This window comes from Chiloscyllium plagiosum, chromosome 5, assembly GCF_004010195.1.
Source record: "Chiloscyllium plagiosum isolate BGI_BamShark_2017 chromosome 5, ASM401019v2, whole genome shotgun sequence".
Classification (NCBI taxonomy): Eukaryota; Metazoa; Chordata; class Chondrichthyes; order Orectolobiformes; family Hemiscylliidae; genus Chiloscyllium; species Chiloscyllium plagiosum.
Window position 1 is genome coordinate 110,935,678 of NC_057714.1, and position 27,800 is coordinate 110,963,477.

Consider the following 27,800-nt stretch of genomic DNA (forward strand, 5'->3'; position numbering starts at 1 on the left):
ATGCTGAGGTTTGTATGGAGATCCTTCGGAATTAAAAAGCAGCTTTCGATATTTGCTGAACCAATAGTTTTTATTCCCAAAAGCCATGAAAAGATCAGTCTTTGCTTGCATTCTGTGAGCATTTAGAATCCAACTCCTACAGAGTGGAATCAGGCCATTCGGCCCATCAGGTGCACATCAACCCTCCATAGAGCATCCCACCCAGACAGCACCCCCTCACCATCCCTGTAACCCTGCATTTCCCATGGATGACTCACCTAGCCTGCACATCCCTGGACACTACGGGCAATTTAGCATGGCCAATCCACCCTGACCTGCACATCTTTGGACTGTGGGAGGTAACCGGAGCACCCGAAGGAAACCCACGCAGACACGGGGAGAATCTGCAAACTCCACACAGACCGTCGGCTGAGGCTGGAATCGAACCCGGATCCCTGGCACTATCAGGCAACAGTGCTAACCACTGAGTAACTGCGCCGTAGGTATCAATGACCGTTACCATTTATCATTAGGTATACGCAATATGTAAGTGACTGTCTATCTGCTTTTGAAGCAAGAACTTCCAAACAATCATAATGCAATATGAATATGTGACCACAAAGGAAATCATCTAATATAACAAAATAAAATGACTGTGTTTTTATTTAGTGTTTAAAATAACATCTTAGAACAAGGTGTGGAAGTGCCAGTGTTGGACTGGTGTGGACAAAGGAGAAAGTGAGGACTGCAGATGCTGGAGATCAGAATTGAGGGTGTGGTGCTGGAAAAGCATAGCTGGTCAGGCAGCCTGTGAGGAGGAGAATCGACGTTTTGAGCATAAGCCCTTCATCAGGAAAGACACGGAGGCTTTGTTGAGGGTGCAAAGAAAGTTTACCAGGATGCTGCGTGGACTAGAGGGCTTGTCTTATGAAGACAGGTTGACTAAGCTCGGACTTTTCTCTCTGGAGAGGAGGAGGAAGAGAGGGGACTTGATTGAGGTGTACAAGGTAATGAGAGGCATGGAGAGAGTCAATAGCCAGAGACTTTTCCCCAGAGCAGGACTGACTGGCACGAAGGGTCATAGTTTTAAGATATTAGGAGGAAGGTATAAAGGAGACATCAGAGGTAGGTTCTTTATGCAGAGAGTTGTGAATGCATGGAATGTATTGCCAGCTGCGGTGGTGGAAGCAGAGTCATTAGGGATATTTAAGCGACTGCTGGACATGTACATTGACAGCAGTGAATTGAGGGGTGCATAGGTTAGGTTATTTTATTTTAGATTAGGAATAATCCTGGGCACAACATCATGGGTTGGAGGGCTGTTCTGTGCTGTACTTTCCTACTTTCTATGTTCTAATGAGGACAAAGTCAAGTGCCATTATCTCTCTGCATATAAATTCTGTGCGCTTCCCTCCACTTCACCTGATGAAGGAGCAGTGCTCCAAAAGCTCACGATTTCAAATAAACCTGTTGGACTGTAACCTGGTACTGTGTGACTTCTGACATCATAGAACAATATGGTAAATGAGGCTCGCTGGCACATTGTTCTGTGACTGCCCTTTGACCGAACTATCAAATTAGTTCAACACTCAAATATTTATCTCATTACCTTTTGAAAATTACAATTGAGTTGTTTCCCCTGCTTCAGGACATACATTGCATATCATAATTTGCCGTGTGAAAAGATTCACCCCATCTCTCCTCTCGTTCTTTTGCTTATATTTGCTCCCTATGCTGACAGGCTGTTTCATGTAGACATCACGATTGCTTTTCCAAAGTGTATCACAAGTGGCTGGTGCACCCACAACCACGTCCAACAGGGCATCAGGTCAGTGGATCGTGTCAGTGCTGTAAACTTCAACATTTGGTTCAAATCTCAGTTCTATCCAGTGCAAATGAACAAATCAGCGAGGTCAGTGCATCTTTGAGGGTCAGCTTGTCTTAAAGAGGAATTTGTACAAGACACAGCACTGCGATGGTTACACCATTAAATTCTATGGCACATTTCTGCCCCCACCCATTTCCACACTGTTCACAATGGGAAATCTGGCCTGGAGACTATTAACAAAACGTCCCTCACCCCAGGAGCAGTACATAGCCCAGAAAAACAAGGAGATTTTTTAAAGAATTATATAAAGTGGGGACTAAAATGAGGCAAAATTGGAAATAAAAGTAAAGCACAAGAGAGGATCTATCTTGTCAGCACATAATCAAATTAATACATGCCATACATCTGCATATATTCGTATTAACCATTTATCATTACGTATCCACATATACTGCACAATACATCCCTTGGTTCATAGCTGAATCTAACAGCACGTATCTTATTGGAGCACATATCTAAACATAATTTGTCAAAGTATTTCTGTCATCTCATCATCATTTAACTTTGCATATCCTATGCCAGTCAGTAAATAATATCTCATACAGTGAAAGCATATATCTAATAACCATGTCACCAGATACCTGGAAACACCTTAAAGCAGTTCTGTCTGCTGTATGTCAATACATACCTGCATGTATCTTACACAGGACATCTCGGCACAGAATGTACATCCACATGTAAGCAGATACAACATAGCTCTGCACCATCTGATGTATGTATGTCTGTGCATATCCGCCTACATCTCATGATTTCTACTTGGTTTAACCAGGTTTGGCTGCTCTGCTTTCAGCTGTTTCTTTCCGTTCCACCTCTTGCTTTTTCCTCAGGTACAGATTCTGAAGGTGCTCGTCTGGCTCAATCCCACTCTCACGGAGCTCGCCCATGACTTTCTCCAATGCTTTCAAAGTTCTGGCATTCTTCACTTTCCGCCCGGCGATGTACTGAGTAAACTCTGCAAAGTTCAGCAGCTTGCAGGTGTCCACGTGGCAGAGATTGTGATACTGCTTGGCTTTGTCCAAGGCTGGGAAGAAAGTGATCCCAGACATCCTCTCCAGGTCCTGGAGGTCTAACTGATATTCAGACAATTGGTGGTCAAAGCCAATTGGACTGTTGGGCACAACGAAGGCTCCCAGTGCCAACAATTCAGAGGGCGCCTTGCCCTTCTGAACGAGAACGATTTTGTACAGATGTGTTGGTACAGCAACTTCATTCTTCCCTATCACCTAAATGTAAAGACAGAGATACAATGATAAGTCTCAGAAATCGATGGAACATTGAACATTTAAAAGGAAAACCAGAGAGGCCTGATAAACTACAATAAATAGAAAATGGCTGGAAATCACAGGGCAAGAAAGCTTTACAGAAGTTAAACCACTTCTTCCTCTTCCATTTTTTGATCAAGCTAATTTCTTGATTTTATCTCACCCAATTATCAGTCCTCTCACACAAATACTGGACATGGCTCAGAGTAAAAACCTAACTTGAGGGACTTGGGTATGCCAGCTGTGCTTTGTTCATTTTTGTCATGAGGCAAAAGTGAGGACTGCAGATGTTGGAAATCAGAGTCTAGATTAGAGTGGTGCTGGAAAAGCACAGCAGGTCAGGCAGCATCCGAGGAGGAGGAAAATCGACACTTCAGGCAAAAGTCCTTCATCAGGAATGAGGGGCTTCCTGATGAAGGGCTTTTTCCCAAAACATCGATTTTCCTGCTCCTCGGATGCTGCCTGACCAGCTGTGCTTTTCCAGCACCACTCTAATCTAGACTCTGTTTTTGTCAAGAGGCTGAGGTGCAGGCTTTTATTCCTCGCAACTTAATCCATGGCAACAGCCCATTTATGAACCGACTAAAAGGGCTCACTGCTTTGCATTGTCACCCGATTAGAAAGCTGATAGTTCTCATCCCTTGAACACTTCAGAGCTGTACTGAGTGGGTAGCAGGGGCTGTGTTTCAGGTGAGGCTCTATATGGAGACACCATTTGCTCTCTCAGACGTGCTGTTCCAAGATCAGGAGACTTCACAGACTCCCTACAGTGCGGAAAGAATGAGAGGTGACTTATAGAATCATACAACATGTTTAGAGATGTTTGACAGGGTTGGGCAGGTTGTACAAGAGTCTAAGGCCAGAGGGTACAATCTCAGAATAAGGGACGGGCCAGTTTGGACAGAGATGAGAAGGAATTTCTTCTTTCATATGGTAATGAATCTATAGAATTCTTTAATGCAGAGCGCTGTACAGGCTGGGTCGTTAAGTTTATTCAACACAGAGTTAAATAGATTTTTAATTGGTAAGGGAAACAAGGGTTATGGTGAAAAGGCAGGAAAGTGGAGTTGTGGATTATCAGTGAATGGCACAGTAGATTTGATGGACCAAATGCCCTTTGTCTGCTCCTACATCTTATGATCTAAATGCTAGCTGACTCAGCCATGCCCAGTTCCCCTCTGAGGAATTAAATAAAGACATAACGTTTGGGCAAGCAGGTAGACTTTAAAGTGTGCCTTAAGGAAAATGAGGCAGGGAGCTATACACGGGGTAGTCCAAAGCTTGGAGATGGGGCAACTGAAGGTTTGTCTGCCAACAGTGGAGCACCAAGAACCCGGAATGCACAGAAGGCCAAAGTTAAATGAGCCCGGATACCTTGGAGGATTGCTGGGCTACAATAGATAGTGAGTAATGAATACATGCAGGAATCTGAAACAAGGATGAGAACTTTAAAATCAAGATGTGGCTAGATTGAGAGACGATTGTAGGTCAGCAAGTGATCGGAAGGTGATGGCCTAGTGGCATCATCACTGTAATGTTAATCCAAAAACCCAGGTAATGTTCTGGGCACCCAGGTTCCAACCCCGCCATTGCAGATGGTAGAATTCGAATTCAATAAAAAAAAAACAGGAATTAAGAGTCTAGTGATGACCATGAATCCGCTATCAGTTGTTGGAAAACTCCATCTGGTTCATTAATGTCCTTTCGGGAAGGAAATCTGCAGTACTTACCTGGTCTGTCCTACATTTAACTCAGACCTACAGCGATGTGGTTGACTCTTAACTGCCCTCTGGGCAATTAGGGATGGGCAATAAATACTGGCCCAGCCAGAGACACTCTCATCCCATGAATGAATAAAGAAAAAAAACAAGCACACAGGTGAAAGGTGATTGGGACTTGCTGCGAGTTAAAACACAAACCAAGAGAGGTTTCCATGATCCTACGTTTATGCAGGAAACCAGCTCCAATAGTTGGGTCCACCTGTAACTAAGGTAAGACAGGATTTCAACAGGGATGCGCTGAGACAGGGATGAGGTTGGGCAACATTTTAGACATGGTAATAGTCCTAATGATAGCACTAACATGAGGTTGAAAGCTCATCTTGGGATCCACTTTGATATTAAGGTAGGGAATAGACTGGTTTAATCTCATTCTGTTGGCCCCACACCATGGGAGTACACTCGCTTCTGTGTCCAATTTCTCATGTGAGATTTGATAGCCAGTGCAATATTTGAGGCAGGTTTATCTACATCAGAGACAGGAGGAGGCCTCTTAGTGCCTTGAGCCTGATCTAACATTCAAGTAGATCATGGTCGATCAACTCCACACATCCAACTTTGCCTCACATTCTACATCACTTTAAATGTTTTAAAATTAAAAGCTGATTTAGTATCACTTCATCATATAATACATTTCGATCAGGATAAGTGACTCCAAGAGTGTAGGTGGATAGTCAAGATTAAAGTTACAAAAAAAAACACTACCTGCTTTTCTTAAATCTTCAATTACTACTTAGTAGTTCAGAAGAAAGCTTCTAAATCTTATCTCAAGTGGGAGACAGTGAGTTGGACATTTATAAGACACTCTGCTTTCTAGAGCTATTATACATGTAATTTGAGCTGATCTGAATGACAGCTAGATAGATCTGATAATCAGGTTACTGGTGGTGCCTTATTGAGGGGAAGTTCATGGCTATAATAATGTCTTTACATCACTCTAATTATTCAGTTAAATGGCAATTCAATTGATATCAACAGATTCCCTGTCACAGGAGATGACAACAGGCAGCCTCTGGATGAGATGTGCTCCGCTGGAACAGAATTAGTAATGCCCAAGCTGTCAAAATCGACACAGCTTTCCTTCAACAATGTGTACCTGAGAACACAGCTGAGTTCAAAACATGAAACAACACAGCTACAAGAAGAAATAGTCCCATAGTCAAAATGCCCAGTGGGTGGGTGCAGACATGATGGGGTGATTGGCCACCAGCCGCACTGTAGGAGTTCTGAGATTCTACGGATGTGAGAAAGTCCAATGAGGCTATCCCATTTATACTCATCTGGAACGGAGTATTTTTATCCCTCAACCGATATCACTAAAAGCAGGCTTTCTGGTTTTCAACATGTTGCTGTTTGCAAAGTGATTGCCATATTTCCTACACCAACAACAACACTTCAGAAGTGGTTCATTGGCCATATACGGGTTTTGCAGTGTCTAAGAGATTATGAAAGTTGCTACATATAAATGTGCATGTACTTTCATTAGACAGCTTCATGATTTGTATCGCCGATATGTTTTCCTGTCTTTGCCTACTCACTGGCGTATTATTTCTGGGGCAGTTCATTAATTGTCTCCAGTCATAATGGAGATTCCCCTTCCCAAAGTTGGGATACAGTGGGGACCAGGAACGTGCAGCTTTTTGCAGGGGAACCCCTGCCCAAATAGGGAAGTTGGAATTCATTCAAGAAGCAAACTGAAGTAGTCAAGTAACCAAACATAGAAATCTACACAACTAAAGCAATGGGGCAAGCAGACGTCAGTGGTGATTTGTGTGAAATATTTGAAATACCATAGTATTTTTAAATGCACTTTCGGTACTGCTAAAACATTCAAAGCACACTGAATCACATTATAATGAATCTGGTCAGAACAATACTCGGCTACCTACAAAACCCATGGTACAAAGCTTGGGGTCGTGACAACAACAACAACTGGCATTTATCTAGCACCTCTAACAAAACCATCCAAGGTGCTTCACAGGGCAAAACAAAATAGGACAATGAGCCAATTTAAGTATGAGTGGGTGGTGTTCATCTGAATGGTAAATGAGGTGTCTGGGTCAACTTCCTCTCAACAGATGATGGAGTTCACTGGGCACCAAACGTTAACTCGGATTTCTCTCCACACGTGCTGCCAGACCCGCTGAGCTTTTCCAGGAACTTCTGTTTTTGTTTCTGATTTACAGCAGCCACACTCCTTTCGGTTTTTACTCAAACAGTGAAGCCCTGCATTCAGAAAGTAAACCCTTCCTTGTAAATGTAAATCAGGTGCCCAGCAGAGTGAATTATCTGAAATAGCATTACATTGCCAAGATGAGGCGAGTGGGTCATTGTGCTAGGAAATGAGGTGCCTGAATTGTGGGGAGTGTGATTAGTCAGGGAGCCTCATCCGTGCCATTATCCAGTGAATTAGAAAGGGTTGGGCTGATTGAAAGCATCAGGCTCACCTGTGATGAATATAGTTTTTAAACAGCTTTCAGTGTTAGCGGTCTGCTTTTGCAATTCTCTTCCCAAAAAGGTACCTTGAAGATGTTAGCTTGTGTGGAGCTGCAACTATCTAACTCAATGTTGTAAACAGAAGAGAAAATCTAGCTAGTTTATGTTTCCCAGTCAGGGGAAATTAGGTATTGCAATGCGATTTGCCGGTGGGCACCAGTTATTCTGCTGGACCCTTAGTGCTGTCTTAAGTTACAGAGGTACGAGTAATTATTACAATGAAGACACAAGAGTAACAAACAACAACAAGGAGAGAGAATGAGCAAGCAAACAAACATAAAAGAGTGACGGTCTGCCAGAGAAGAACAGTGATGTAGTGTGACAGAAAATAAGGACTGAGCAAAATGTCCCATCAAACTAAATGACAAGTCAAAGCGATTCTAAATTCTAAAATTAGAATAACTGGGCTGGGCAAAGCAAGCTGATTCCAGCGTTTTATTTATTTCGTTCTACAAAATCTGCAGTGAATGATGGCCGACTCCAATAGGCCAGGATATACCAGCATAAGATATGTCTGCTGCCACCTACCTTCACAGTCTAACCATAAGATGCAGGAACAGAAGTAGGCCATTTGGCCCGTCGGGTTCGCTGTGCAATTCAGTGACATCAATGCTGATCTGATCATCCTCAACTCCCGTTCCTGCCTTTTCCCTACATCCTTTGATTCTTTCACACTTAGAAATCTGTCCATCTCAGCTGTGAACACACTGAATGACCCCGCCTCTACAATCCTCTGCAGTAAAGAATTCCACACATTCACAAACCTCTGGGAGAAACCATTCGTGGACGGACGGGGACGAAGGTGAGTCCTTTGCTGAGGACTGATCACACTGAATGACCCCGCCTCTACAATCCTCTGCAGTAAAGAATTCCACACATTCACAAACCTCTGGGAGAAACCATTCCTCCTCATCTCTGTCTTTAATAAGTGCCTCTTTACTCTGAGATTAACACCTCTTGGTTGAGACCATCTCACAAGTGGAAGCAACATCTCCACATGTACCCTATCAAGCTCCCCAAGCATTTTATATGTCTCAATAAGGTCACCTCTTAATCTTCTAAACTGGTACAGTCCAACCTACTCAATCTCTCCTTTTAAGAAAATCTCACTACACCCAGGAGTAGCCTCCTGAACCTTCTCGGGACTGCCTGCCGGTAAGACCCGTCCATTTTGCCTTAGGTAAGAGGATCAAAACTGCTCACAGTATTCCTGGTCTGAGAAGTGCCTTGTATAGTTTTACCAAGACCTCTCTAGTTTTATGTTCTATTCCCTCTGAAATAAAAACCAGCATTCCATTTGCCTTCCCTATTTACTGCTTAACTTGGATGCTATTTTGTGATTCTTGCACTAAGACTTCCAAATCCCTCTGTGCTATAGCTTTCTGCAGTCTTTCCCCATTTAAATAATTTTCAGCTTTCCTGGCCTTCCTGTCAAAGTGCATAAACTCACATTTTACCACATTATATTCCATCTGCCAAATGTAACCTGTCCATATCCCTCAGTAGAATTTTTGGGTCCTCCTCACTACTTGCCTTCCCACTTATTTCTGTGTAATCTGCAAACTTGGTGAGAATTAATTCACTTCTCTTATCCAAATCTTTGATATAGATTGTAAGGAACTGTGGCCCAAGGACTGAACCCTGTGCCACTCCGTTAGTTACAGGTGGACAATGCCTTCTTTATTCCGACTCTCCGTCTTCTATTATTTGGCCAATCCTCTATCCATGCTAATATGCTGTCCCCAATACCACGGGCCCATCTTATTAAGGAGAGTTATGCGCAGTTTCTTATTGGATGCCTTTTGGAAATTTGCCAACATTCATCCAGATTGCCAGTCCCATTATAATATTAAGGGCAAGTCAGTCTGCAAATAGGCCATAATGGGAAGGTGGCAGCCCTGTTGTTAGACTGTTAACCCCGACACGGAGGTAGTATTCCAGGAACCTGGGTTTGAATCTCATCACCGCAGCCATGGAAATTTCTTTGTTTTCAACTGGTTGTTTTGAACACAATAGTTTGAACAGCCCCTGTTGATAACGATAAAAAGTGCATGTGCAGGATCAGCTTCATGCCTCCCACCCTCAGCAGCCAATTTCTATATGATGTTCATTTGTGTTCTCTGTACACGCCATCACAGAGAAAGGTCAGGACGCTCATGGAATTTAGACATCTTTAGAGAGGACCTTGCCACTAACTTGAGAACGAGTAGACCATTCAGCCCCTTGTGTCTGCTGTGCCAGTCACTTGGATTGTCTGATCCCGAGCTTGACTCTACTGAACTAATTCTGTATCCAAGACGGACCAAATGATTTCATTAAATTCTGCTTTCTCTCCACAGATGCCACCAGACCTGCTGAGTTTTTCCAGCAATCTCTGTTTTTGTTGTAAATGATTTATCAATCTCAGCTGTGAAATTTCCAACTGACCTCGACCTCATCAGTCTCTCGTGGGAGAGACAGCTCCAGATTTCCATTATCCTTTGTACGAAGAAAGTGCTTCATAGAATGTCTACAGTATGGACGCGATTCCTGATGAAGGGTGATGAAGGGCTTTTGCCTAATACGATGCTTTTCCTGCTCCTCGGATGCTGCCTGACCTGCTGTGCTTTTCCAGCACCACTCTAATCTAAACTCTGGTTTCCAGCACCTGCAGTCCTCACTTCTGCCTACGGTGTGGACGCAGGCCGTTCGGCCCATCGAGCCCACTCCAACACTCTGAACAGCATCCTAGCCCAGCCCAGCCCCTTACCTATCCCTATATCCCTGCATTGCCCATGGCTTTGGACTGGGGGAGGAAACCGCAGCACCCAGAGAAAACCCAGGCAGAGAGTGTGCAAACTCCACACGGACGGTTGCCCGAGGCTGAAATCGAGCCTGTCGCTGTGAGGCAGTGGTGCTGATCACTGAGCCAACAGGCTGCCCCTTTCATGACAGCGTCTCGGGGGGGGCTTAGTTCCAACTTTAAGCTTAGTTCCAACCTTAACGCTAATTTTAACTAAAGTCAGTCTTACTCTTAATGTTAAAGAGCAATTGGAAAGCTATGGAACGAGAGTGCATTCAATGAAAAACAAATTTATCCACACATTAGGAAAACAGAATGCAGGCTCCCAATTAGCAGAAGCATCCTGGCACAGTATCAGTTACAATATAATTAACTTGAAATCTCTAGTCATCACTAATACCATGTGCATTTTCTAATAGTGCTCTATGACACACTGATAACTGTGTACATTGTGTTTGTTAAACACGAATGTAAAATATCGCTTGGATTTGTTGTTTACTTGCCCAATTACTTTCAATCTATGTTGTCTTCACAAAACAAATATTGACCAGATATAATCAGGACAATTTATTGGCATTTATCCCCAACAACCTACTTCAGCGTCAACCGAAACTATCGGCTGCCTTTGTGTCAAACAAAGTTCTGCTGAACGACATACATTAACCACCTTCAACAACAACTGCCTGCATTTGTATAACTCTTTAATATCATCCCAAGGTGTTTCACAAGGAGCATTACAGGGCAAGATTTGATATCAAGCCAAGTTAGGAGGTATCAAGGTAGACTAAAGCCTTAAGCTTGATCGAAGAGGTATATTTTAAGGGGGGTCTTAAAGGAGTCAAGAGAGTGAAAGGGGCAGAGAGGTTGAGAGGCTTAGAGCAGGGCAAGCAGTATCTGCAGACACAGAGTTAAGGGCTTCACAACTTAGAGAAGCCATTAACCTGAAAATTTAAGACTGTTGCTCTGCCCAGAATTGTTGCCTCACCTGCTGTGCATTTCCAGCATCTTCAGTTTTTATTATAGATTTATAGCAATTAAACAATATTGCTTTAGCAAAAGCCTTTGGCCATGTTAGAGTAGAAGGAAGAGATAAGCATTTCTCCTACCACAGTGCCATCAATAGTAGGAAGTCTGCAACTGCAGTGTGATGGGCCGAGAAGCTTTGTGCAACTTGAATATTGTAGAGATTGAGCAATATTCACAAGGCTGTTACTGGGATTGGAGGGGTTGAGTTATAGGGGGAGGCTGAATAGACTGCAGCTTTTTCCCTGGAATGTCGGAGGCCAAGGAGTAACCTTATAGAGTTTCATACGATCATGAGGGGCATGAATATGGTGAATAGGGGGGGTGTCCAAAACTATAGAGTATAGGTTTAAGGTGAGAGGGGAAAGATTTAGAAGGGGCTTCAGGGGCAAATCCTTCATGCAGAGGGTGGTGCATGTATGAATGGAGGTGGTGGAGACTGATACAATTACAATATTTTAAAGGCATCTGGATGGGTACATGAATAGGAAGGGTTTAGAGGGATATGGGCCATATGTTGGCAAAATAAGATTAGATCAACTTAAGATATCTGATCGGCGTGGACGAGTTGGATCGAAGGGTCTGTTTCCATGTTATCTAACTTTCTGACTCTATAAAATGTTTTAAAGAAATTTGACGCAGAGGATACAGGATGTAAGTTATTGAGAAGAGGTTGTGGTAACATATTGGTACGAATTTGAAGGGGAAGTAAGAAGATAGAGACCTGTAGATGTTCATGCACAAAGCTTTTAAAGGTGGCAGTTCAGGTAAGTGTAAGAGTTAATAATAAAGTATGTGCGATCTCAGGCTTTATACAGCAAGCAAGCTGTACTAAAACAATAGAAAACATGAGCTCAGCCTCTGATGATATATTGTGCCTCTTCTGGACACTACACTGTAACAAGATGTGAAGCTTGGGGAAGGGTATTAAAAGCGGTTCATGAGAGTGGCTTCAGGAACGAGCAATTAATGATGAGACAGAATAGAAAACTGGGATTGTACTCTTGAGTAGGCCAAGGTGAAAAGTGCTTAAAATCATGGAAAGTTTAGATAAATAATGAAAAATTGCTCCCAATATCATAAAGGTATATAACTCCAGATCACAGGTTTGATGTGACTAGCAAAAGAACCAGAAATAACATTGGGTGGCTCAGTGGTTAGCATCGCTACCTCAAAGTGTCAGGGATCTGGGTTCGATTCCAGCCTCGGGCAACTGTCTGTGTGGAGTTTGCACATTCTCCCTGTGTCTGTGTGGGTTTCCTCTGGGTGCTCCAGTTTCCTCCCACAATCCAAAGATGTGCAGGTCAGGTGAATTGGCCAAGCTAAATTGCCCATAGTGTTAGCTGCATTAGTCAGGGGTAAATGTAGGGTAGGGGAATGAGAATGGGTATGGGTCTGGGTGGGTTACTCTTCGGAGGGCCTGTTTCCATTCTGTAAGGAATCTAATCATGAAAAATATTTTCACAAAAAGTGCACAACTAACAGCCTGGTGGATACTGTCTAAATAGTAACCTTCTCTTGAGAAGCAGATAATTATTTAATGGAGAACGTGATTGCAGGGATATGGGGAAGATCAACTAACTGCACCGCTCTTTAAAACAGCTGGCACAGACTCAATGGACTGAATGCCCTTCTTCCGAGCAGTAATTCTTTATCATTCAATGGGAGATATTTTAATTGAAACACTTGTGATTTTTTTTCTCCCTATGGAGAAGTGAAACATCAGAATTCACGAACTTACAAAGGATCTTGTCTTCTTAAAAAGTTCAAACAAAGCAATACTGTGGCAGGGACCAGAAGGAACGAGATTCCAAAACAGTGCAACAATTACTGCCTCATTTAACAACGTCAATACGTCAATACTGTTCGGGGTCCTACCACTAACTGTATACTTTTCCTTAACATTTGAATTCCTAAAGTGCAGCATCTCTCACTTACCCGGATTGAACTCCATCAGCCATTTCTCCACCCAAAACAGTGCAACAATTACTTCCTCATTTAACAACGACAGCTCCATCCAAGGGATTGTGGAAAATTATCAACAATATCACTCGCAAAAACTCCCAGCAATTCAATATTTTTAAGCTCAGTAAAGTGATAAGCAACACTCGTTTCTTTCAAAAAAAAATACAGGCAGCTGTTAAAATGTGTGTTCTGTTAAAAGGAAAATGTTGAGTTATGGAACATTTCCACATTGGCATGTGAGCCTCCAGACCAGCAGCTAAAAGGTTCACAGCAGAATCTCATTCACCAGGTGGCAAAAAGGCACAAAATACTCGGGTTGAAAGGGGATTTTGGTCTGATGAGGTAACAGCAGATTGTGTTAGCAGACTTTATTCATCTGGACTGTGGTCATTGACTTAGCCTACCCCTTCCCAAGGAAGGACGGCAATGTTATTTTGGGGTGTTGCGAGCTCATGTGATAAGACTGCAGTCATTTACAGTCATAGTCAGAGAGATGTACAGCATGGAAACAGACCCTTCGGTCCAACCCGTCCACGCCAACCAGATATCCCAACCCAATCTAGTCCCACCTGCCAGCACCCGGCCCATATCCCTCCAAACCCTTCCTATTCATATACCCATCCAAATGCCTCTTAAGTGTTGCAATTGTACCAGCCTCCACCACTTCCTCTGGCAGCACATTCCATACACGTACCACCCTCTATCTGGATGGACTCTCTTAGGATTATCTATGAGCCTACTGACATTCCAGGTTGTTACAATACTTGTAGAGGTTTCCTTCTTTGACTACAAAGATGATGATCTTACAGGGTGTGACTTGCCACGCAATAGAAAGTGGCACAGCTTATTTTTAGGATAACCCACCCCCATTTGGGGTGAACAGAGGGCATCCCAAAGACGGCTACCCAGTCATAAACGTGGCTTTCCACAGATACCTCTGTCTCAACAGAAGTTCCAAAGACTGTCACACATTTGGCGCCCGTGTTCAGATTCCTGACTAGGGACTTCTCAGCTAGGTCTCCATCATCAATTTTCCATCACCATGTGACCAGGCAGGATGCTGGGATCATGGCTAATATGGGGTCTTGGAGCGCCTCATTGTCCACACAATTGTGACGGGTTGGTGGTCAGATTGCAGTGACTTGTCAACTGCAATGATCGGGCCCACACTGCTGCCTTCTTCCTTTGCAACCATAGAGGTGCACCACCGTCCTTCAGTCTGCTCCATCATTGGCGACTTCAGATTTTACTTTGTCCAGCACCTCCCCCCTCCCCTACCAGCCTTGACACCATGGCTGGCCCAATCAGGAGCAAGGGATTCCACATGACGTCACTCACCGGATCACTGAAGCATGAAACTCTCCACTACATTGGTGTAAGAAGGTAGGGAGAGTTTAAGAGCTCGATAAGGAAAGCTGTATGCGACTACATGAGAGAAAAGGGTCAGTGATGTCTTCGTGTGTCAGTAAAAACAGGACCACTAAAACCAGGATGTTTGAGAGGGCATAACTGTCTGAAAATGAGGGGGTGGCAGATTTAATGATGAATCAAACAAAGAGAAACAAGTCGCAGGGCTGTGTGGAAAAGGCTGGGACTGGCTAAGTAGCTCTTACAGAGAGCCAGGATGGACAAGTTGAACTGAACAACCTCTTTCTGTGCCGTAATCGTTGTCTTGGGGGCCAATTCACCCAGTTGGCTGGATGGCTGGTTTGCCTACATTGCAGGTTCAATTCCTGTCCTGGCTGAGGTTAACCATAAAGACTTTCCTTCTCAACTTCTCCCTTGTCAGAGACATGGTGACCCTCAGGTTAAACTCATCACCAGCTGCCTCTCGCCAATGAGAGGGCAGCCCTATGGTGCTCTGGGACTATGGTGACTTTACTTTAACCATTCTGTGATGATCAACATTAGGTCACCATTAAAAAAAAGTGACAGAATATTTAATAAGCAGAATTTCAAGAAAGATTAATCTAAAACAGCTGACGGTGAGGTCAATGAAATTAGGAAAGAATAAGGAAAATTATAGTTAAGCTAACAACAGACAAACTGCCCAGTGAGTTATATTCTAAGCATCTGAAGGGAAAAACTGCCAAGGCCATAGCTCATGGCCTTACTGAGTGCACGCACATCAGACATTTGGAGATTTGCGACTGCAGAACTCATGGTGGAAAAAGACAACAAATAAACTGGCCAATTACAGACCAGTTAGCTTAACATCTGCAGAAAACAAAATGTTAGCATATATAATTGAGGATGAAATGACCACACATCCGGATCATGTGAAAACAGTTAGCTGTTTCTGTTGTGGATTGCAAAATGAGTTACCTGATTGATAAGCTTTTAGAGTCAAAGAGTTTGAAAACTGACCCTTCCATCCAACTGGTCTATGCCGATCAGACATCCTGAATTAATCTAGTCCCATTTACCAGCATTGGCCCATACCCCTCTAAGCCCATCCAGATGCCTTTTAAATGTTACAATTGTACCAGCCTCCACCACTTCCTCTGGCAGCTCATTCCACACACACACCACCCTGAACAAGTTGCCCCTAAGGTCCCTTTTAAATCTTTCCCCCTCCCCTTAAATCTATGCCCTCTAGTCTCTGACTCAGCTACCCTGGGGAAAAGATCTTGTCTATTTACCTTCTCCATGCCCCTCATGATTTCATAAACCTCTTTAAGGTCACCCCTCAGCCTCCAACGCTCCAGGGAAAACAGCCCCAGCCTGTTCAGCCGCTCCCTATAACTCAAACCCTCCAACCCTGGCAACATCCTTGTAAATCTTTTCTGAATCCTTTCAAGTTTCACAACACCCTTCCTACAGGAGAGAGAGACTGGGTGTGAATGCAGTATTCCAAAAGTGGCCTAACCAATGTCCCGTACAGCCGCAACATGACCTTTCAACCCCTGTACTCAATTCTTCAAGTTGAAAGAAGATGAAAAAGCAAAATAAAAGTCACAAGATAATAGATAAATGGCTGCTATTTTAATGTGGTACTTAATTTAATTGCTCTGATAACGTTAAACTGTTTGCAAGACTCTGTGGTTTCTACCTAATTGAATTAATTGCTCAGGGATCTGCTCTTGTTGTGTGCTTTGCACTTCCCTCTTCCTGTAACTGTTTCTCTCTAATGTTGATTATCTGGTTCCTGTGCTCTCTTGTCCATTTGCCTTCCAGTCAGCACGGAAGCAAATATCCACAACTCTGCTATACACAGACATCCCGATGTTCCTCACCTGGTAGCTAACAGATTTCTTCCCATCAGTTCCTGTTACGGGCAGAGTCAAAGGTCCAGAAATGACCCAGACATTTTCATATCGTTGGGTCAGCTCACGGCAGTACATTTCCAGCCTGCCAAAACAAAATAACACAACTCAAACTTCTCATCCGTGTTTACACATGAACTAGCATTCTTCACTCCAACATTGGTCACACAACCAACGACTTGGTGGGGCGAGGTGGGAGGGTCTAGCAGGAAATAAACACACCCTGTTATATACACAGATAGCCTTGATTAGCTGAGTACTATAAATGGGCTGCAAAAAGTCAGGTAGTTAGGGTGGAAGCTCCAATAGGGTGCAACATCTATCTTGCGAGAGTGCTCTCAGACACAAGTGTGATTAGTTTTGCAAAGTTACGGTGAGCTGGGTTGAAGGGTCTTTGATCCAGTTAGCATGAGCTCAACCATACATTGATGACTTTTTCCTCCACTTATAATTCGTTCTTGAACATGGCCAACACCAGCCCTTATTGCCCATCCCCAGCTGCTTTGACTTGCTAGGCCCTTTACAGTACATTTGAAAGTCAACCAAATTGGTGGGCAGCTGGGGTCATGCATGTTTTAGACTGGGTAAGGGTTTTTGGACAAACAGTCGGGTTCCTGTTTCGCTTTCACTGATGCCAGCTTGCTATTTCAGTATTTCAAAGCTGCGAACTCGACCACCCAGAGGAACAAGGACATCAGGCACTGCCTGCAGGCTGCCATTCCTTCACAGCTGTGGAGTCAAAATCCTGGAATGTACCCCTGGACAGCACTATGGCAGCTCATGGAGGGCTGGGCAAGAATTGCTGGCCTTGACTGAATAAAAAGTTGACTGCTTTATAATCCAACATAAATATCAAAATGGGATTTGGAATCGATGCTCTCTGGACTACTCATTCGGTAACGTAAACACTACACCACCACACTCAATGGCTTTTTGCTGGGCAGCGTGGCAGGGGTTTGAGCTCCATTCTCCGTGAATCCAGAATGTGGGACCTTGTAACGGAAGTTGGGAACCAGGTCAATCTTCTGTAGCGATCAACTTAGCTGATGCCTGAACCAGGCATGGGGGTGGCACGGTGGCTCAGTGGTTAGCGCCGCTGCCTCACAAAGCGCCACGGACCTGGGTTAAAATCCACCCTCAGGCAACTGTCTGTGTGGAGTTTGCACTCCCCCCCTCCTCCCCCGCCCCCACCCCTCCCCATTGTCTGTGTGGGTTTCCTCCGGGTGCTCTGGCTTCCTCCCATAATCCAAAGATGTGCAGGGCCAGGTGAATTGGCCATACTAAATTGCCCGTAGTGTTAGGTAAGGGGTAAATGTAGGGGTATGGGTGGGTTTCGCTTCGGCGGGTCGGTGTGGACTTGTTGGGCTGAAGGGCCTGTTTCCACACTGTAATGTAATCTAATCTAATGTAAATTGCCCATAGTGTCCGGGGATGTGAAAGCTACATGGATTAGCCATGGGAAATGCAGGGATAGGGTAGAGTGATGAGTCTAGGTGTAAATCTCTTTCAGAGGCTGGGTGTGGAACAGATGGCCTGCTTCCACACTGTTGTAGTTCAATGATTCCCTTAATACTGCAGGGCAGTGAACAGGCATAAGGAGTCGGGATTAACTCTTCATTTGATGGCAGGTATCTCAGACAATATAGCTCTCCTTCCATGTCATCTAAGCCTAGCGGTATTCATGGTGGGTGCAGGAGATTTACTGACAGAGTGCTAGAGGCACAGGACTTCCGTGATGTGGAGCAATCAGAGAAGATGTGATTGGTGTCCCTGAGGCAGGGAGGGCTAAAGGTTTTAACAATGATGATCATGAGGACCAACTGCAGGGATTCTATGATTCTGGACTTCTGAAGCAATAAACAGAGAGAAACTGCTCCTCCTCGTAAGAAGTTCAGTGACCAAGGGACAGAAATAACTGTCAAAAGAACCAACAGAGATCTGAAAGTTTTAACTACACAATGATCTGGAAAGCACAGCCTGACAGGGTGGGTGAAGACAGATTCACAAGGAACTTTCATTCAAAGTGGAAACAGATTAATAGTTGAAGAGGAAAATGTGAAGGTGGCAGAGGAAACAGCAGAGGAGGCTGAGACAATATTTTGAAGAGCCATTATAGACATAATGGACTAATTGCCCCCTGGTGAGCTATTGTTGTATAATATGAGTGTACCAAACACAAACCCCAAGAATAAGATCCCAATTTATCATCTGTTAACTTCCAAAGCCCATTAACAGTAGAACACTGAACAACTCAGGCAGCAAAAAGGAAGATTAAGAGTTAACCAACTGAGCTCACACTGTCTAGCATCCCTTATAAGTCTGGAACAAAAGTCATTCACATTTTGGCTCAGTTGTGGGAGATCAGCAGTTGTCAAAGCAGAGCTCCGACTTATGACTAGAGAGAAGCAAACACAACCATCCTGCCCTGATCAGAAGCAAACAGATTCCATGATAATGACATGGGTGTGGCCACATACATACAGAATAAATTTTGTCAGGAGTAAGTGCTGTCTTGTTGCCTGGACTACACACATCTGGGTCATGTGTTGAAGGAAATGTTTTCCCACATATAAAAGTAGTACACAAAAACATGAATTCAACAGAATTAAGGTACAGGAATATCATCAGAAAAGATTTGACATCAAATTATCTAAAGTGGTACACTGCAGACAAAGAGGGAGGGTTTAAAGAGGCGATTTAAGGGTTGTTGGGGGGGGGGGGGGGTGGAGAGAGAGTGAGAGAGAGCGCACGAGAGTGATAGAGAAAGAGCCAGAGCAGAGAGAGAGAGTGTGAGAGAGCACAAGAGAGAGCATGTGTGAGAGAGAGAAAGAGAGAGAGAGAGATATAGTGAGGAAATTCCAAAGCTGCAAACCATGGCAATGACAGCCGTAATGATGGAAGCATTAAAATCAGAGACAAGTGAATGTGTGCAGTGATCTCAGCCAGTTGTTGGGCTAGAGGGACTAATAGGCAGAGGGAGTAATGAAGACACGGTGAGAGCTGGAATACATGTATAGGAATTCTGAAGGTGTGGTATTTCCTAGTTGGGAACTGTAGGTCAGCAGTCAGAGATTTTGGGATGTCTGTTGAATGGGATTTGGAGAAGGCATTAGGCAGGGAGTAGATGATGAGACAACTGGAGAGCTGGAAAGAACAGAACAGATGATAGAATGTGGAGTGAGAGTGCATGTGAGCCCACTTGGTGTATGCCATTAAGTTCTTAACATTAAAACTATTCAATGCAAGAATTTCCTGGCTCTTCAAGACAGCATTTTGTATGTTTTAATTGTCTGATATTTTTTGCCAGGCATTACACAGCACTAATGTTTATACATGTGCCTGTTCACTCCACAATGCTAGAAAATGTGCTAAATATATCACAAACTCTATATATTTGTTGAAGACCAAACATCAGAAACCTGTATGATATTCACTATATTTATCCTAAGTCATTGTTCCGTCAACTTTGCACCACAGCCAAGTCATCAGCCTATGTCTTAAATGGATTCCCTTAAAGATATCAGTGTTCAGTGAGCTGGGAAAATACAAAGAGCCGCTCAAACACAAAGAATGATACAGGACTGGAACAATTTGTCGATTATAAAATCCCTACTGTGTGAAAGCAGGCCCTTTAACCCACTGAGTCCGCACTGACCTTCCGAACAGCATCCCACACAGTCACAGCCCCCTACCCTTTAACACTGCACTTCCCATGGCTAACCCACTTTGCCTACACATCCCCGATACTCTGGGTAATACAGCATGGACAATCCACCTGACCTGCACATCGTTGGACTGTGGGAGGAAACCAAAGCGTCTGGAGGAAACCCACGCAGACACGGGGAAGATGAGCTAACTCCACACAGACAAGTCTGCACTGACCTTCCGAACAGAATCCCACAATCACAGCCCCCTACCCTTTAACACTGCACTTCCCATGGCTAACCCACTTTGCCTACACATCCCCGGATACTCTGGGTAATACAGCATGGACAATCCACCTGACCTGCACATCGTTGGACTGTGGGAGGAAACCAAAGCGTCTGGAGGAAACCCACGCAGACACGGGGAAGATGAGCTAACTCCACACAGACAGTCGCACGAGGGTGGAATTGAACCCAGGTCCCTGGCACTGAGCCACCGTGCCAGCCCATGCCTTTGCTGACTCTTTGTGAAGTGGGTTCGAAGGGCCAAATGGCCTATCTCACTCCTAGTTTCTACGCCTTCTACGTTTCATCCGCGAACTTTGAGATCAGGCTTTGTATACCCAAGCCCAGGTCATGAATATTTATAAGAAAAAACAGTGATCATTGTACTGACCTCCATATAATTACCCCCATCCCTGTTTAAAACAAAACACCACTCATTTCTGCTTTGTGACCCTTCACCAGCTTTATGTCTCCTGCAGTTAAAGGAGTCGCGGGATATGGGAGGTGGTGGACAGAGAAGTGGAGTCGAGACCACAACCAAATCAGTCATGGAGTAGGCAGCAAGGGCCGGATGGCTTGCTCCTGAACCCAAGCTTCTATAATTCCACTGGTTTTAATTGTGACAATGTCTAATTAGCTATTCAAAGGCTCATGTGGCCCATTTATATTTTTTTTTCCCATGGTGTGTGTGCAGGTGGGAGACACAGTGGAAGACACAAAGTGCACGAATCTTTATTCAATTTCCACCACCAGGAAGATAGGAAAACACCCGGGTGGTGGCCCATTTATATTGGACATGGGGACCTGAGGCTATTAACCAGCACAGGACACTGCCAATTGAAAGGTGGGGTTTTACACTCTGCCTGCAGTTGCACTGGGAGAAACAAAACCCCAGTGGTCCCAAGTTCCTACTGACTACCAAGGTTCTGGGTACTTTGAAAAACAAAGTAATTGGGAAGAGACAGCATGTTTTTGTGAAAGGGATGTGGAGGTGACGGTGATGGACTGGGGTGGACAAAGGCATACATCACACAACACTGGGTTATGGTCCAAAAGGTTTATTTGAAATCACAAGCTTTCAGAGCCCCCCCCCCCCATTCAGCCTCTGACCTTCGGGTGAACGTCCTCCAAGACAGACTTTGGGACACACAACAACGCAGAGCTACCAAGCAGAGGCTGATAGCCAAGCTCAGTACCCATGAGGAGGGCCTCAACTGGGACCTTGGGTTCATGTCACACTTACAGGTGACCCCACTGCACCATACACTCTCTCTCACAAACACAGACCCTCTCTCATTCGCACATACACACACACGCACACATATATTCCCTCACACTCATGCACACTCACTCTCACACACATGTGATGCCCTCCTGGCTCAACAGGCCTGTTAACAGTCAATATCTAGATCTAACTGGGCCAAGATACTAGAAGAAGGCCAAGAACTAACTGCGTTCAGGCTCAAAGTACAGGATGCCATGAGGAGAGAGATGAAAGCTGCTACTCTGAGAAACTAGCTCTGAGATTTATTAGGCATCAGCAAAGGGTTTGAGTTTGAGGAATTTGGGCTCTCACCTGTTCCAGAAGCCTGCATTGTTTTCATAATTCTGAGGCACAATGTTGGACAGGTAGAATGTTTCTGCCATGGCTTGCTATAGGAGGAGGGAGAAAAAGCACAGCATTGGATTATAATCAACTTCAATGTAAAGGACAAGAGCTTTGCAAACTTGTTTGAGAGGAACAGGAGTCAATCAGGCTACCGTCGATTACTCTTCATAGTGTAACAATCACAATGTACTCTGGGTGGGGGATTTCAATGTCCATTACCAAGAGTGGCTCAGCTTGGTCGGATCCTAAAGGACATAGCTGCTAGACTGGGTCTGTGGCAGGTAGTGAGGGAACCAACAAGAGAGAAAAACATACCTGACCCCATCCTTACCAATCTACATCTGTCCATGATAGTATCGGTAAGAGCGACCACTGCACAGTCTTGTGGAGGTGACATCCCACCTTCACATTAAGAATAACATCCATCATGTTGTGTGGTATTCACACCATGCTGAATGGGACAGACTTTGAACAGATCTAGCAATCCATGAGGCACTGTGGGCCATCAACAGCAGCAGAACTGTACTCCAGAAGAATCTGTAACCTCATGGCCCAGCATATCCCCCACTCAACCATTACCCTCACACGAGGGGATCAACCCTGGTTCAATGGAGAGTGCAGGAGGGCATGCCAGGAGCAGCACCAGGCAAACCTGAAGATGAGGTGTCAACCTGATGAAGCCACCAAACAGGACTACTTGCATGTCGAACAATATAAGCAGCAAGTGATAGACAGAGCTAAGCGATCCCACAACCAACAGATCAGATCTAAGCTTTGCAGTTCTGCCACATCTAGTCGTGAATGGTGGTGGACAATTAAACAACTCACTGGGGGAGGAAACACCACAAATATCCACATTCTCAATGATGGAAGAGCCCAGCACATCAGTACAAAAGATAAGGCTAAAGCTTTCCAAGCAATCTTCAGCCAGAAGTGCTGACTGGATGATCCATCTTGGCCTCCTCCAGTGGTCCCCAGCCATACAGATACCAGTCTTCATCCATTTTGATTCAGTCCACATGACATCAAGAAATGGTTGGAGGCACTGGATACTGCAAAGGCTACGGGCTCTGACAACATTCCAGCAGTAGTATTGAAGATTTGTGCTCCAGAACTTGCCACTCCTCTAGCCAAGCTGTTCCAATACAGTTTCAACACTGGCATCTACCCGATAATGTGGAAAACTGCCCAAGTATGTCCTATACATAAAAAGCAGGACAATCTAACCCTGCCAATTACCACCCCATCAGTCTACTGGTGACCATCAGTAGAGTGATGGAAAGTGTCATCAACTGTGCTACCAAGCAGCACCTGCTCAGTGATAACTCAGTGATACCCAGTTTGGGTTCTGCCAGGGTCACTCAGCTCCTGACCTCATTACAGCCTTGGGTCAAACATGGACAAAAGAGCTGAATTCCAGAGGGGGAGGGGTGAGTGACAGCTCTTGACATCAAGGCTGTATTCTACGAGTGTGACATCAAGGAGCCCTAGCAAAACTGTAATCAATGGGTATGGGGGAAAACTCTCCCAATGGTTGGAGTCATATTTGACATATAGAAAGATGGTTGTGATTGTGGGAGATCAGTCATCTCAGCTCCAGGACATCTCTGCAGGAGTTCCTCAGGGGAGTGTCCTAGGCCCAACCATCTTCAGCTGCTTCATCAATGATCTTCTCTCTATCTCAACTGGACTCATCATATAAATGCAGCAGTTACAAGAACAGATTAGAAACTAGGAGTACTGCAATGAGTAACTCACCTCCTGACTCCTCAAAGCCTGTCCACCATATGCAAGGGCACAAGTCAGGAGTGTGATGGAATACTCCCCATTTGCCTGGCTGAGTGCAGCCCCAACAACAGTCAAGAAGCTTGACACCATCCAGGACAAAGCAGCCCACTTAATTGGCACCACATCCACAAACATCCACTCCCTCTACCACCAGCGCTCAGTAGCAGTAGTGTACTATTTACCAGATACACAGCAGAAATTCACCAAAGATCCTCAGACAGCACCTTCAAAACCCACGACCATTTCCATCTAGAAGGACAAGGATAGCAGATACATGGGGACACCACCACATACATGTTCCTGACTTGGAAATATATCACTGTCCCTTCACTGTCACTGAGTCAAAATCCTAGAATTCCCTCCCTAAGGTCATTGTGGGTGAACCCACAGCAGGTGGGCTTCAGCGGTTCGAGAAGGCAGCTCACCCCCACCTTCTCAAGGGGCAACTAGGGACAGACAAGAAATGCTGGGCCCAGCCAGCAATGCCCACATCCCACAAAATGAATAAATAAACTTTTTAAAATCTTACCATTCAGCTTTCTTTGTTAATTAACTAAGGTTAATTCCATTCAAGAGTAGTAAACATGAATGTTTGAACCAAAACTGACCCGATGGCACTGGTTACTTTTAATACAAACTAATCACTAGACTTAAAGACAAAACTCAACATAGAAAATAGTTAAAGGAGCAGAAGGCCACTCAGCCCTTCGAACTTGCTCTGCCATTCAATATGATCAAGGCTGACCATCCAACTCAGGGCCCTGTTTCTATTTTCTCCCCATACCTCTTGATCCCTTGAGCCCCCAAGTACTTTACACAACTCTTTCTTAAAAATATTCAATGTTTTGGCCTCAACTGCTTTCTGTGACAGTGAATTCCAAAGGTTCACCACTCTCTGGGTGAATACATTTCCCTCATCTCAGTCCTAAATGGCCTGTCCGATATCTTTAAACTATGATGCCTAATTCAGGACTCCTGGTCATCAGGAACATCCCTCCTAGACTTTTTTAGGTTTCTACAATGGTCCTTTTGCTCTTCTGAACTTCAGTCAATATGCTCCTAACCAATCCAGTCTCTCTTCAGTCCTACCATCCCAGGAATCACTCTGGTAAACATTCTTTGCAGTCCATCCATTGCCAGAGCATCCTTCCTCAGGTAAGGAGGCCAAAACAGCACACAATCCTCAATGTATGGTCTCACCAAGGTCCTGTATGATTGCAGCAAGACAATCGTGCTCATGGACTCCAATCCTCTCCCTGTGAAAGCCAACATACGCTTTGCCACCTTCACCGCCTGCTGCACCTGCAGAGTTACGTTTAGTGTCTGCTGCACAAGGACAAACTAGTCCCATTCTTTCCTACTTTATTGCCAATCAGATAATAATCTGTCTTGCTGGGTATTTTTTATTCCTCCATGGGATGTGGGCATCACTGACTAAGCCAGCATTTATTGCCCATCCCTAACTGCCCAGAAGGTGTTTAAGAGTCAACCACATTGCTGTGGGTCTGGTGTCACATGGAGGCCAGACCAGGTAAGGATGGCAATTTCCTTCTCTAAAGAGCATGAGTGAACCAGATGGGTTTTTCCAACAATCGACAATGGATTCATGGTCATCATTAGGCTCTTAATTCCAGATTTGTATTATGTTCAAATTTTACCATCTGCCATGGCAGGACTCAAACCCAGGTCCACAGAACATTACCTGGGTTCCTGGATTATCAGTCTCGGCCATCACCTCACCTGCTACCAAAGCCGGTAACCTCACACTTATCCACATTAAACGTCATCCTTCAAACACTTGCCCACTTATTCAACTTGACCAAGCCACACTAAAGCTTCTCTGCATCCTCCTCACAGCTCACCCTCCCACCATGCTTTGTGTCATCTGCAAATTTGGAAAGATTATATTTAGTTCCCACATCCAAATCATGAATAGGTATAGTGAATAGCTGCGATCCATGCACTGCTCCCTGTAGTACCCCACCAGTCACTGGCAGCCACTGGGAAAAGGACCCATTTCTTCCTTCTCGGTTTCCTGTCTGCCAGTCAGTTCTCTATCAATGTCAGTACACTACTCCCGATCCCACGTACTTTATTTTTACAGGCTTGCCTTTATTGGTCAGAGCATTGAGTATAGGAGCTGGGAGGTCATGTTGCGGCTGTACAGGACATTGGTTAGGTCACTGTTGGAAGACTGCATTCAATTCTGGCGTCCCTGCTATAGGAAAGATTTTGTGAAACTTGAAAGGGTTCAGAAAAGATTTATAAGGATGTTTGAGCTATACGGAGAGGCTGAATAGGCGAGGGTTGGTATCCCTGAAGGGCTGCAGGCTGAGAGGTGACCTTATAGAGGTTTATAAAATCATGAGAGGCATGGACAGGGTTAATTGCCAAAGTCTTTTTCCCAGGGTAGGGGAGTCCAAAACTAAACAGCATAGATTTAAGGTGAGAGGAGAATTATTTTAAAGGGACCTAAGGGGCAACTTTTTCACACAGAGGGTGGTGCGCGTCTGGAATGAGCTGCCAGAGGAAGTGGTGGAGGCTGGTACAATTTCAACATTTAAAAGGCATCTGGATGGGTAAATGAATAGGAAGGGCTTAGAGGGATATGGGCTAAATACTGGCAAATGGGATTGGATTAATTTAGGATCAGCACGGACAAGTTAGAATGAAGGGTCTGATTCCGTGCTGTACATCTCACTAACTCTGTGCTAATCGCTCAAGTGGGAACTTATCAAAAGCCTTCTGAACAAATAAACCATCCACTGAGACCCTGTCATCAACTCTATCCGTTCAAAAAATTCCAGTAGAATGTCAAGAATAATCTCCCTTTCATAAATCTATGCTGACACTATCCAATCCTGTCCACTTCTCTGCAAGTGTTCTGCTGTTAAATATTCTATGATTGGCGCCAGCAAAATCCTACTACTGATGTCAGGCTAACTGGTCCATAATTTCATTTTCTCCTTACCTCCTTTTTTTAAAATCATGGGCTTACATTAGCTACTTAGCGAGTTTTGCGAAGATTTGTAGCTCAGGTTGAGGTTCTGGATGTAGGTTTGCTTGCTGAGCTGGAAGATTCATTTCCAGACGTTTCGTCACCCTAATAGGTAACATCTTTTGTGGGTCGAGGGGTGAAGCATTGCTGATAGTTGTTGCTTTCTATTTATATGTTTGGGTTTCTTTGGGTTGGTGATGTCATTTCCAGTGGTGACATCACTTCCTGTTCTTTTTCTCAGGAGGTGGTAGATGGGGTCTAATTCGATGTTTATTGATAGAGCTCCAGTTGGAATGCCATGCTTCTAGGAATTCTCGTGCGTGTCTTTGTTTGGCTTGTCCTAGGACATTAGCGACCCTCCAATTTGTAGGAAGTGTTCCAGAATTCATAGAATTTTGAAAATGACCACCAATGCATCCACTATTTCTAGGGCATCTGCTAAATCCTCTGGGATGTAGATGATCAGGCCCTGTGGATTTATCTGCCTTCAATCCCATCAATTTCCCCAACACCATTTCCCGACTGATGAAATTCCCTTCCATTCATCCTTCTTACTAAACCCTGTGTTCCCCAGCACTTTTGGGATGTTATTTGCGTTCTCCTTTATGAAGATAGAACCAAAATATATATTTAATTGGTCTGCCATCTTCTTGTTCCTCTTTGTAACTTCCTCTTTTTCTGATTGTAAGGGTCCCACATTTATCTTCACTGATCTTTCTCTCTTCCCATACCTACAGAAGCTTTCACAGTCACTTTGTACGGTCCCCACAAGCTTGCTCTCCTACTTTACTTTTCAAGCTGATTGGAGGCAGATGTTCACAAGTAAAGGGAGGGCTAGAAAATGGGAAGCCTTCAGAAATGAGATAACATTTGTGGGTGGCACGGTGGCACAGTGGTTAGCACTGCTGCCTCACAGCGCCAGACACCAGGGTTCGATTCCAGCCTCAGGTGACTGTCTGTGTGGAGTTTGCACATTCTCCCCGTGTCTGCGTGGGTTTCCTCCGGGTGCTCCGGTTTCCTCCCACAGTCCAAAAATG

At 44.4% G+C, this 27,800-nt stretch overlaps 1 protein-coding gene across 1 annotated transcript in view; it reads right to left on the reverse strand.

Annotated features, from left to right (window-relative positions):
* Positions 1-1,262: 1,262 nt before the first annotated feature.
* LOC122550140 (nuclease EXOG, mitochondrial-like) overlaps positions 1,263-27,800 on the reverse strand; it is a 46,191-nt gene continuing 19,653 nt past the window's right edge. Inside the window, exons 4-6 of the mRNA XM_043690785.1 lie at positions 21,945-22,021; positions 16,410-16,524; positions 1,263-3,090 (exon numbers count right to left, since the gene is read on the reverse strand). Coding sequence (XP_043546720.1) covers positions 2,629-3,090; positions 16,410-16,524; positions 21,945-22,021 — 654 coding nt within the window. The 3' untranslated portion in view covers positions 1,263-2,628. The remainder of the gene's footprint in view (positions 3,091-16,409; positions 16,525-21,944; positions 22,022-27,800) is intronic.